The sequence below is a fragment of the Bos indicus genome, chromosome 4 (assembly GCF_029378745.1).
Source record: "Bos indicus isolate NIAB-ARS_2022 breed Sahiwal x Tharparkar chromosome 4, NIAB-ARS_B.indTharparkar_mat_pri_1.0, whole genome shotgun sequence".
NCBI classification, from domain to species: domain Eukaryota; kingdom Metazoa; phylum Chordata; class Mammalia; order Artiodactyla; family Bovidae; genus Bos; species Bos indicus.
Window position 1 is genome coordinate 82,749,674 of NC_091763.1, and position 12,266 is coordinate 82,761,939.

A 12,266-nucleotide genomic window follows, 5' to 3' on the forward strand; every position below is an offset into this window, starting at 1 on the left:
GCTCAATAAAGGACAGAAATGGTAGGGACCTAACAGAAGCAGAAGATATCAAGAAGAGGTGGCAAGAATATACATAAGAATATACATGTATAAAAAGATCTTTATGACCCAGATAATAATGATGGTGTGCTCACTCACCTAGAGCCAGACATCCTGGAATGTGAAGTCAAGTGGGCCTTAGGAAGCATCACTACGAACAAAGCTAGTAGAGGTGATGGAATTCCAGTTGAGCTATTCCAAATCCTGAAAGACAATGCTGTAAAAGTGCTGCACTCAATATGCCAGCAAATTTGGAAAACTCAGCAGTGGCCACAGGACTGGAAAAGGTCAATTTTCATTCCAATCCCAAAGAAAGGCAATGCCATAGAATGCTCAAACTACCACACAATTGCACTCATCTCACACGCTAGTAAAGTAATGCTTAAAATTCTCCAAGCCAGGCTTCAGCAACACGTGAACTGTGAAGTTTGAGATGTTCAAGCTGGTTTTAGAAAAGGCAGAGGAACCAGAGATCAAATTGCAAACATCTGCTGGATCATCAAAAAAGCAAGAGTTCCAGAAAAACATCTATTTCTGCTTTATTGACTATGCCAAAGCCTTTGACTATGTGTATCACAGTGAACTGGAAAATTCTGAAAAAGATGGGAATACCAGACCACCTGACCTGCCTCTTGAGAAACCTATATGCAGGTCAGGAAGCAACAGTTAGAACTGGACATGGAAGAACAGACTGGTTCCAAATAGGAAAAGGAGTATGGCAAGGCTGTATATTGTCGCCCTGCTTATTTAACTTCTATGCAGAGTACATCATGAGAAACGCTGGGGTGGAAGAAGCACAAGCTGGAATCAAGATTGCCGGAAGAAACATCAATAACCTCAGATATGCAAATAACATCACCCTTATGGAAAAAAGTGAAGAACTAAAGAGCCCCTTGATGAAAGTGAAAGTGGAGAGTGAAAAAGTTGGCTTAAAGCTCAACATTCAGAAAACTAAGATCATGGCATCTGGTCCCATCACTTCATGGGAAATAGATGGGGAAACAGTGGAAACAGTGGCTGACTTTATTTTTCGGGGCTCCAAAAACACTGAAGTTGGTGATTGCAGCTGTGAAATTAAAAGACGTTTACTCCTTGGAAGGAAAGTTATGACCAACTTAGATAGCATATTCAAAAGCAGAGGCATTACTTTGCCAACAAAAGTCCGTCTAGTCAAGGCTATGGTTTTTCCAGTGGTCATGTATGGAGGTGAGAGTTGGACTATAAAGAAAGCTGAGTGCCAAAGAATTGATGCTTCTGAACTGTGGTGTTAGAGAAGACTCTTGAGAGTCCCTTGGACTGCAAGGAGATCCAATCAGTCCATCCTAAAGGAGATCAGTCCTGGGTGTTCATTGGAAGGACTACTGTTGAAGCTGAACCTCCAATACTTTGGCCACCTTATGTGAAGAGCTGACTCATTTCAAAAGACCCCGATTATGGGAAAGATTGAGGGTGGGAGGAAAAGGGGATGACAGAGGATGAGGTGGTTGGATGGCATCACCGACTTGATGGACATGGGTTTGGGTGGACTCCGGGAGTTGGTGATGGACAGGGAGGCCTGGCATGCTGCGGTCCATGGGGTCACAAAGAGTCGGACACAACTGAGCGATTGAACTGAACTGAACTGATGGACCTGGGGGATTCCTGTCCCTTCCCAGGGTTAGTTTGGTTTTGCTTCTGCTTCTTCCCCAGAATGGAGCATCTCTGCCTGGTGTCTCTGGACATGAAGATCTGTTGTTTCCTCGTCAAGTGACATAAAGCTTTTGCTTTGTAAATAGAAAAATAACCTAGGAAATAGGCAGGGCTTTGTGTCTACCCCTTGGCAGTCAGAGATCACCTCATTCTCACCTGCACTGCAACGGGGTGTCTTGTTCCCCAAACTCTGGTAGAATCCATTGGAAGCCCTAGGAAAGAGCTTGCTCATAATTGCAAGTTACCCTCATGTCTTTTTATTTTTGGCTGTGCCGGTCTTAGTTGCAGTACACAGAATCTTTGGTTGCAGCATTTGAACTCTTAACTGCAGCCTGTGAAATTCTTAATTGCAGCATGTGGGGTCTAGTTCCCTGACCAAAGATTGAACCTGGGCCCCCTGCATTAGCAGCATGGAGTCTTAGCCACTGGGAAGTCCCTCCCCTGTGTCTTGGACACCCAGCTATTATTCCAAACTGACACCTTAGCCCCCAGTGGATCTTTAACAATTTGTTAAAATTTTAGCTGATCTCTTGTCCACTTCCTAAAGGAAATCAGTCCTGAATATTCACCGGAAGGACTGATGCTAAAGCTGAAATGCCAATACTTTGGCCACCCGATGCGAAGAACTGACTCATTTGAAAAGACCCTGATGGTGAGAAAGATTGCAGGCAGGAGGAGAAAGGGATGACAGAGGATGAGTTGGTTGGATGGCATCACACACTCAATGGACATTAGTTTGAGTCAACTCCAGGATGGACAGGGAGGCCTGTCATGCTGCAGTCCATGGGGTTGCAAAGAGTTAGACATGACTGAGTGACTGAACTGAACTGAACTGAACTTGTCCACTTGTATTGGGTTGGCAACAGCTTTTGCCTGACAAAGGTGAAATGGTTTTTGTGTCTCATCTCTCCCTACAGGGACACATCCCTCTTTGGGATTCAGATGGCTTTATTGGCTTGTGAGTTTATGTTTCTGATACAGTCAAGACAATTTATGTTTTTATAGACTATCCAGATATTTTTTTCTTGTTAGTGTGGGAGTAACATTCTTTGCAGCTCTCTATAGCCTAACTAGAAATGAAAGTCTCTAGGAATCAATATATTCCTAAAGCTCCTCAGATATTTCTAACAAACAAAAGGGTTGTCAAACACTTCTAGGAAAAAAGGGTTTCTTAGGATTTATGTCACTGCTGTTAGTGTAAGTGCTATTAGAATTATAAAAGCAGATCCTAATACAGTCTTTGACTGTCTTTAAAATGGAACATTTAAAGGTTTAGAATAAAGACTAATAGAGAGTATAGGTTGATGTGCTTTCCTCCACCAATTCTGGAATTTCTCTGGTCTTTGACTTCAAATTCTGCCTTCAGATCTTAATGATTGTCCTAATTATTATCAGAAGGGAGGTATTTACCTAATAGTAGTCACACAAATCTCTAGTGGTTAGGAATCTGCCTGCCAATGCAGAAGATGCAAGAGCCTCGGTTTCTATCCCTGGTTGAGGAAGATGCCCTGGAGTAGGAAATGGCAACCCACTCCAGTATTCTTGCCTGGAAAATTCCATGGACAGAGGAGCCTGGCAGACTACAGTCCATGACATCACAAATAAATGGACATGACTGAATGTGCACACAACACACACACACACACACATATTCACACAAAGGATTGAAGACAGTAGTTTGATTTCTAGCAGTCATTTGTCTACAGAAATTCAGGTTCACTTCGATCTCCAGCTACTCTGGACAAGGAAAGTGTTTTGGCAGTCAAGAAGAGAATCTGTGACTGTGTCTCTGTCTTAGTGCTTATGCTTCCCTGTTGGCAGAATCGTATCGCCAAGCGCAGCCGGAAGCTGGTGGACTATGACAGTGCCCGCCATCATCTGGAAGCTTTGCAGAGTTCCAAGAGGAAGGATGAGAGTCGCATCTCTAAGGTAGGGGCCAATTCCACTGTTGTCACCAGTCTCTGTACTCTATGACCTGTAGCAACTTTGCTTTTGAAATGAAATCTCTCTTTTCTCATGGAGATTGGAATCAGGACGGAATTTAAAAATTGAAATATGGGTCTTGCTGGATGCTGTCTATAATTTTGTAAGTTACACTAAGGGTTTTCAGGTCCTTGGTAGAATTCACTTGGGTGGCACTGACTCACACATTTTCATCATAATAAATGTTTACCCCTAGCAGTACTGCCTGATCATATAAAGTAATGTGTCCTTACACTCTTTATGTGTGTCATGTGTGTGCATGTGTGTGCATGCTAAGTCGCTCAGTCGTGTCCAACTTTTTGAAACAATTTTTGAGACACTGTAGCCCGCCATGCTCCTCTGTCCATGGGATTCTCCAGGCAAGAATGCTGGAGTGGGTTACCACGTCCTCCTCCAAGGGATCTTCCCGACCCGGGGATCATACCCACGTCTCTATGTCTCCTGCATTGGCAGGTGGGTTCTTGACCACTAGCGTCACCTGGGAAACCTGCTGTGGTCCATACTTGACGACAGAATGAAGATTCAACTAGGAAATGAAGTGTGAAATCCTCAGACGTAACTTGTGCTTGAGAGTACAGATGTGTGCTACAATTGCTTGACGTTCATTTTCTTTTAAAGAACCCATTGCCAGAGATTTCTCCATATATGTCAGTCACTGACAGCTCATTGGAGACACATACAAACTTCTCTCTAGGCTTCCAGTCTTGTCTCCCCCATTTTCCCACACACAGCTTCCTGGATCACCTTTCTACTGAACGTACCCAGGTAGAATTTCTCCAGTGCTTAAGTCCTTTAATGGCTCCCATTGCCAGTCAAAAAGTTCTAAATTCCTTAGCATGGCCTATGCAACCTTCACAGCTGGTTTCTGGCTCACCTCTCCATCTTGTCAGCTTTCAAGTCTTCTTTCCCCTGCTTTCCTTCCTCCACACAAACATCCTAATCTGGAGCTTCTGTGACCTACACACCGGCTCCTAAGCAGTCACTGTAAGAGCTGAGTTTCACATCAGGCCCCTGAGAAGCAAGGCACTGTGTTCAACACTTTATTTACATCCACTTTCCTTAATACTCACAACACCTGTGAGGTGGACATTGCTGTGTTCATTTATGGATCTTAGGTGCAGAAAGGTGGTAAAGAAAGTCCACATGGTTAGTGAGTGAGAATCCCAACCCGGGCAACTCCTCCTGTATGTGTTGTCCACCATTCCCCACCATTTCATTAGCAAACAGTTGCTCACTCTTCAAGATTCAGTATCAAGTTAAAATATCACCTTTTCCATGGAGTCTTCTCTAATTCTTGCACTATCTTTCTTAATGGCATGCTCCATAATAGCTTATAAGCCCTCTCTTATAGTGTAGTTACTTAGACTTCCCACTAGACAGGGAATTTCTTGGGAAGCATCCTGACCCAGTATCCCTAGCAGAGTATGTAACAGTGTATGTGACAGGCACTTCACGCAATTTTGAAGAATGAATGAATCTGCCAGAGACTGCAAGAGCAACCATTGTAATCCATCACATTTTCCTTTTTCAATAAGACTTAACATTTCACTTTTATTGAAAATGATCATGTGGATTTTAACCAGATTTCTCTCCTTTCCAAAATGTTCCAGGATGCCATAAAGCTATTTCTATTTTATATTAAATGTTGTTGTGTCTAGAAGTGTGGTATGCCTGTGATGTTTTCAGTGTAAACATGTTATGTGTTATTTCTAGGCAGAAGAGGAATTTCAGAAAGCACAGAAAGTATTTGAAGAGTTTAACGTTGACTTACAAGAAGAGTTACCATCATTGTGGTCAAGGTAAAGATGGTTCTGTATATGTTATAAGTTCAGGAATAGTGAATATTACTTGTCTTATTTCCTGTGATGAGTTAGCACTCACTGTCCAGTAGAAGTGTTCAATAATCTGTAATTTACAACATGGTAGCTTCTAACCACATGTGGTTACCTTGAACACTTGGAATATGTTTAGTATGACCTGGGAACTGAATTTTAAATATATGTTATTTTGTTTTAATTCGTTTAAATTGAAATAACCCAATTTGGTTAGCTACCACATTGGACAGCACTGTTTTAGACTTTTATTTCAAGTAGAGATACAAATCTCATTTAGAGGCATTAGGAGAACTATCCTTAACCTTGAAATTTAAAGGATAAATTTTTAACCCTTGGAAGAACATTTTATTTCAAGGGGTCATCTAGTCTCTGTCTTTTGTATGAAACCTCTACTGTCAGCTCTCACCTGTTAATCTGAGCTTCATTCTTATTTTATAAATGAAATATTCTTTTTTATGGGTACTCTGCATTTCTCATTCCACTAACTTCAGTTTTCCCATTTAGTGGTAGAACCAAGAAGTTGTTGGGTGAAGTGGGGCCTTATGTCTCAGTTTTCATCAGCACACCCATGCTACCACCCTGAATAAACAGGATTGTGCTTGTCATGCAACACTGCTTTAAGTACAATTCCAAATCTTGGTTAGGATGTGGAGGTCAGGGAATCCTCCTACACTATTGGTGAGATTGTAAATTGATGCATACTGGAAAACAGTATGGAGATCCCTCAAAAAGTTAAAAATAGACTTACTATATGATCCAGCAGTCCCACTCCTGGGAATATACCTGGATAGAACTATAATTCAAAAAGATACATGCACCCCTATGTTCATAGCTGCACTATTCACAATAGCTAAGACATGGAAACAACCTGAATGTCCATCAACAGAGGAATGGGTAAAGATATGGTATATGTATACAATGGAATACTACTCAGCCATAAAAGAACAAAATAATGCAAAATTGCAGCAACATAGGTATACCTAGAGATTATCATACTAAGTGAAGTAAGTGAGAAAGACAAATACCATATGATATCACTTAAATGTAGAATCTAAAATATGGCAAAAATGAACATATGTGTAAAACAGACTCATAGACAGAACATGCTTCTTCCATTGAAGGAGGCTCAGGGGGAAGCAGTGACCAGCTCACTGGGGCTAGGGGAGAGTGTCCTGGCCTGCATTCTGGGACTGCAGTAGGCTCAGCTGTTAAGCCTTTCCATGGTTTCCAAGAACAAAGAAACCTCTTAATGAAGAAATTAAGTTGGTCTTAACAGCTAACCAGAAGGGCCCTGAGGATGCCTCAGACAAGTACTTTGGGGAAATGGTAATGTCTCAGAGTCCCTTGTTGATGAAGAGCTTGTGAAATGAATCCTCATTTTATAGCTGATATTATTAGAGTACCTGACAGCAGATAATATCACAATTCAGAGCCTGGTACTCTTTGTGGGTGTATATTTTACTGCTGACAACACCAGTTTTTTGTAAGTCGAGGTTATAGTCAGAATGTGTTCTTCCAGTAGAATGAGCGCCAAATTTGTTCATTCACTAGTTTGTTAATCTGCTTATCCGTTCGCTCATTCATTCATGGAATATTTACTGCATCGCCTGTTCTGTGCCAACTGCTATTAGGTGCTGAGTCTGTTCTTGTGAACTAGCCAAAGGCAGTTCCTGCTTTGATAGAATCTCTGATTTCATAAATAAGAATCAGTATATGATAAGTGGCATCAAAACTACTGAACATGTTTTTTTTAAAAATTAAATACATCCTTGTTGATTTGATTTCCGAGTTCTCAAAGGAAATACAATCTTAGAAAATCATAGATGTTTGTCTAGTCATTCTAAATAAGGTGTTTCTTACTAGTACTGTGCCAATTATTTTCCTAAATAATCATTGGAATAAACAAGCTGTGTATCAGGAAGCAATTTAAAGATAGAAGAATGGGGATTCTTGTTTTTGCTAAATGTATTCAAGGTTCAGTGCTTTTAATAGAAAATTCTGTATGAATAATAAGAATAAAACAAGCTCTAAGAAATAAACAAGCAAATTCAAATGGGCAATAGATAAAGGAACAAAAGAGGATTAACTCAGCTTTCATTAATGGAAGATAATTTAAAAGCAGGTGAGATGCTAGCTCTTTCCCAGCATATTTACAAAAGTTTTGTGTCAAGGGCCTAGAAGGTGCCTGCATAGGGAAGTGGGTCAGCAGCGCCCGTCAAAGCTGCTTTTCTCTGTACCTTTCACCCAGCGTTTACAGTCAAGAAGCTTATTCTGAGGAAACAGTAAGCTGGACACAGAGTTAATTTCATAGATCTTCATTAGGGTTTTGTTTAGTATAGTGAAAAATCGGTGCAAATAAAACAATAACCACCAGTCAGTTTCAGCTGGGCGTCCACCATGGCTCAGCAGGTAAAGAATCCGCTTGCAATACAGGAAACACAGGAGATGCAGGATCAGTCCCTGAGTCGGGAAGATCCCCTGGAAGAGGAAATGGCAACCCGCTCCAGTATTTGCCCTAAAAAATCCCATGGATAGAGGATCCTGGTGGGCTGTAGTCCACACGGTTGCAAAGAGTCAGACATGACTGAATGACTAATCACAACTTCAGCTACCTCCCCCTTCCCCATCTGCACCCACCTTCTATTTAAATCTGATCCTTCTTCATGGCAGCCTGTTTGTCCTCTCAAGCAGATGTTTGCAGCTGGCCCATCCTACCCTCTTCTCTTAGTTCCTTCAGCTGTTTCTGTCCAAAGCTGCTGAGTTTTGGTATTTAGTCTTGTGTGGCCGTTTGTATTAATGTGAACATTCACATGCTGTTTTGAAATCTGCTTCTTTCTCTCAGCAGTATGAATGAAGCATATGTTCATTATAAACTTCTCTATCTCAAAACCTTTACAAAGTACATATCTAAAACACAAATTCTTGGGGCAGTGATTCTAGAATCACTGGTTCTGAACCAGCAGCATCAGTATCACATAGAACTTGTTAGAAGTTCATCACAGACCTGAGGTTCCCTAGTGACTCAGATGGTAGAGTTTGCCTGCAGTGCAGGAGACCTGGGTTTGATCGCTGGGTTGGGAAGATCCCCTGGAAAAGGGAATGACAACCCACTCCAGTATTCTTGCCTGAAGAATTCCAATGACAGAGGAGCCTGGCGGCTACAGTGCATGGGGTCACACAGAGTCGAACACAACTGAGCAACACACACACACACACACACACACCCCTCAGACCTATTAGATTGGAAATAAATCTGTAAGTGATCTTGATGCACATAAAAGTGTGAGAAATGTTTCTTTGGGTATTAACCAGATATCAGGAAAGACTGTGTTCTATACCAAAAGATGGTATCCATTCATTAACGGATCAGGAAAGGTTGGACCTACTTTGGGTTAAGTATTTTTATTTAATCTAGTGTTACTCAAAATTATGTAAAGAAAATCTGTTTTTTAATATATGTAATAGCCATTAAAAACACAGTTTTGCTGATTGGGCTTTCTCTTCTTTCCTCTTTGTATTTCCACATGGTAGACGAGTTGGATTTTATGTCAATACTTTCAAAAATGTCTCCAGCCTAGAAGCCAAGTTTCATAAGGAAATCGCAGTGGTGAGTAATGATGATTATTTTTCCATATGGAATATAAAGTAAATGAACATTTATTCTGGAAGCAAATGCAATGGCACACATTAGGCAAAGAATTTACTCTCTTTCATGTTTCTTTTAATAGTGTGTTTTGACTCTCAGTGATATTTCTACATTGTTTTGTAGTGACCACATGTTTCTATAAATCTGGTTCAATTTGTACTTTCATGAACCCCTACCTACTTGTTACAATCATACAATCTTTTTTATTTTTTCAGGCAGTTTTTAAAGTTGGATTTTCAAGTCTTTAGGCTGAGGAAAAATTGGTCTCCAAATAGATAGTCAGCATTTGTGTCATTGAGTAATATTTTCTTAGTTCAACAGGGTGGTTGTATCACTTTATCTCTAATAGAATGAATGTAAATAATAAGTGTGTGTTTTCTCCTCTATATTCTGGTTTACGTATATGTTAATTTGTGTCTGTGGCCTTACAGTTTTGACATGCATTTAAATTGGACCCAATTCAGACATTAAATTATTCTGAGACCATCCATGCTATCATAAGTTTCTTGATGTTTCAATAAACAATTCCTTCCTGGGGGCAGTAGCCTGAATTTGTAGCAGAATGACTTAAAATTAACAGACAAGTGACATCTGTCTTCCTAGCTTTGCCACAAACTGTATGAAGTGATGACGAAACTGGGCGACCAGCATGCTGACAAGGCCTTCACCATTCAAGGAGCTCCCAGGTAGGCCATGTTCATGAAAGCCAAGTTCATCTGTGTATACCTTTAAGGCCAAAATTGTTGCAATTTCTACAGCCTATACCAGCATCTTTTACTCATCCTACAAAGATCTAAAATCAAGGAATTTTTCCATCCAGAGGCTGATACCAGAACTTAGTTCTGTGCTTTTACATTGACTCTTAGCCTTCAGATATATCCTCATGGACTTTTGTCACTACAGAGTGCTATCTACCTCTTTTGGCTTTCCAGCTATAATGTCAACTTCTTGCATACAAATTCTAGTTGTGCACTTGTTACTTTATTTGGAGAGGAAGAGAATTCCCTAAACCTACAACAGTTAGTCTTATTATTTATTGGGTTGGCCAAAAAGCTCGTTCAGGTCTTTCTATTACCATATTATGGATTTTTCTATAACATCATATTTTACGAACTTTTTGGCCAACCCAATATATTGGTGTTGATACCTTTAATGAATCCTTTTTGGGAGAGGCAAAAGGAAGTAAGTGAGACCTCACCATCATCTTCCCTCCTAACTTGACCTCGCAAACACTTCATTGTTTGGGTTTTGTTGAACATTGGTTTGTTTTTATTTTGAGTGTGCCTGTCAGATGTACCAAAGGCTCAGTGATCTGTAGATGAATAGTCTACAGTGCCAGGGTTTGGATTCACAGCATCTTACTCTTATGATTTGGGAATCCCTTTTATCCATCCTTCTCAGGCGTTATGTACTCAGGCTAGTGAGGCTTGGGTTGGAATTCAGAGGACTCAAATTTCAGTTTTCTGACTCTGCAGATAATTTGCTCTGCCTTCCTGGAGGAAGTTCAATAACCTTTCTGGATAAAGGGCTCATTTAAAAAATCAATAGAAATAAAAATATGCTATTGAACTAAACAACTTGTAAGGAAATAACACAGTCCTGACAGTCTATGATTTTCGATCCATCGATGGATACCCGCATACCCATGCATTTATAAAAACACAGTGCTCTTACACAGGCACTGCCACCTCCATGTATTAGTGTTTGGAACCTCCTGGAGACAGGTAATTTTCTCATTTGATGCTATTTGGTCTAGATATACATGTAGTCCCTACCCTGGCTGCTATACTAAGTGAGCATTAAGTATATTGTCTTAGAACATGGCCTAAAAGAAGACAGGAAAGGGACAGAACTATTGTGTCCAAACTGAACGAAATGTAATAAGAATATCACAATGACATTTGGGTGATTTAGGAAGGAAGTACATGGGGAAAGGTGGCTCCCTTATACAGAGATGAAGGGACAATGGATGCATGTATATGTAAGGCTGAGCTGCATCGCAGTTCACCTGAAACTACCACAGCGTTATCTGCTGTGAAAGTGAAAGTCGCTCAGTTGTGTCTGACTCTTTGTGACTCCATGAACTATTCAGTCCATGGAATTCTCCAGGCCAGAATACTGGAGTGGGAACCTTTCCCTTCTCCAAGGGATCTTCCCAAACCAGGGAACGAACCCAGGTCTCCCGCATTGCAGGCAGATTTTTTACCAACTGAGCCACAAGGGAAGCCCATTATCTGCTATATCCCAATACAAAATAAAAAGTTTAAGGTTTTGAGGGGGGAAAAAGGTATCTGGAAATTTCGTTGCTGCTGAATCAGATACAATGAAGAGAAAATGGGGCCACGACTGCTTAACAAATGTTCTTCATTTTTTTCAACATTCCTCTGCAGAACGAGGTGGTGAGTGAGCTCAGAGGGGCCTCCATTAGGCATAGATTGGTGGCCGTGCTTCCCAGGGGAGACCATGATTGGCAAGGTTCCAATCATGTGTGTGTCCATGTCCTGTCCACGGGACCCATTCCCTTGGCCTGTTGAATCTGTAGACCCTCCTGCTGTGTACGTGCTCATTTATTTGGGGGTACAGACTTGTTCCTTCAATCTGTAGAGTTTAGAAATTCTTAGAGAGTAGGATGTGTCCCCAGTGGTGGATTAACCATTGCATTTGGGCTGATCACGAGCATCTGGCCTGGGGCCAGGAGCATGATGGGCTGTCAGTAAACATTACACACTCTCATCCGTCACATAATTCGTTTGCACATGTCTGAATTGAGTTATTGTGCTGTAAGGTGTAGAAAGCGAGACAATGAATTAATTTCTAAATATTATCAGAAAGCATGCCTACCAAATCTTAATGAACATTGTCCTGGGGATGCCTTTTAATAGCCAATTTATCACTTGGTGGGGCAGGGTAGGTTTTGCTATAGATTATGCCATAGCAAGTTTCTCTTATAAATCAAAAGTGAAATTAGTTCAATTAATTCAGCTTATGTTTGGAAGATTCTTGCAGAGCTATTTGGCTCAGTGGAAAGAATAGGAGTTCAAATTACTAAGGCCTGAATTTGGATCCACGAAATT

General features: G+C 40.8%; 1 protein-coding gene across 1 annotated transcript in view; it reads left to right on the forward strand.

The window, feature by feature from the left end:
• AMPH (amphiphysin) overlaps nucleotides 1–12,266 on the forward strand; it is a 212,675-nt gene that overhangs the window by 134,653 nt on the left and 65,756 nt on the right. Inside the window, exons 6-9 of the mRNA XM_070788056.1 lie at nucleotides 3,550–3,657; nucleotides 5,425–5,510; nucleotides 9,078–9,153; nucleotides 9,796–9,878. Coding sequence (XP_070644157.1) covers nucleotides 3,550–3,657; nucleotides 5,425–5,510; nucleotides 9,078–9,153; nucleotides 9,796–9,878 — 353 coding nt within the window. The remainder of the gene's footprint in view (nucleotides 1–3,549; nucleotides 3,658–5,424; nucleotides 5,511–9,077; nucleotides 9,154–9,795; nucleotides 9,879–12,266) is intronic.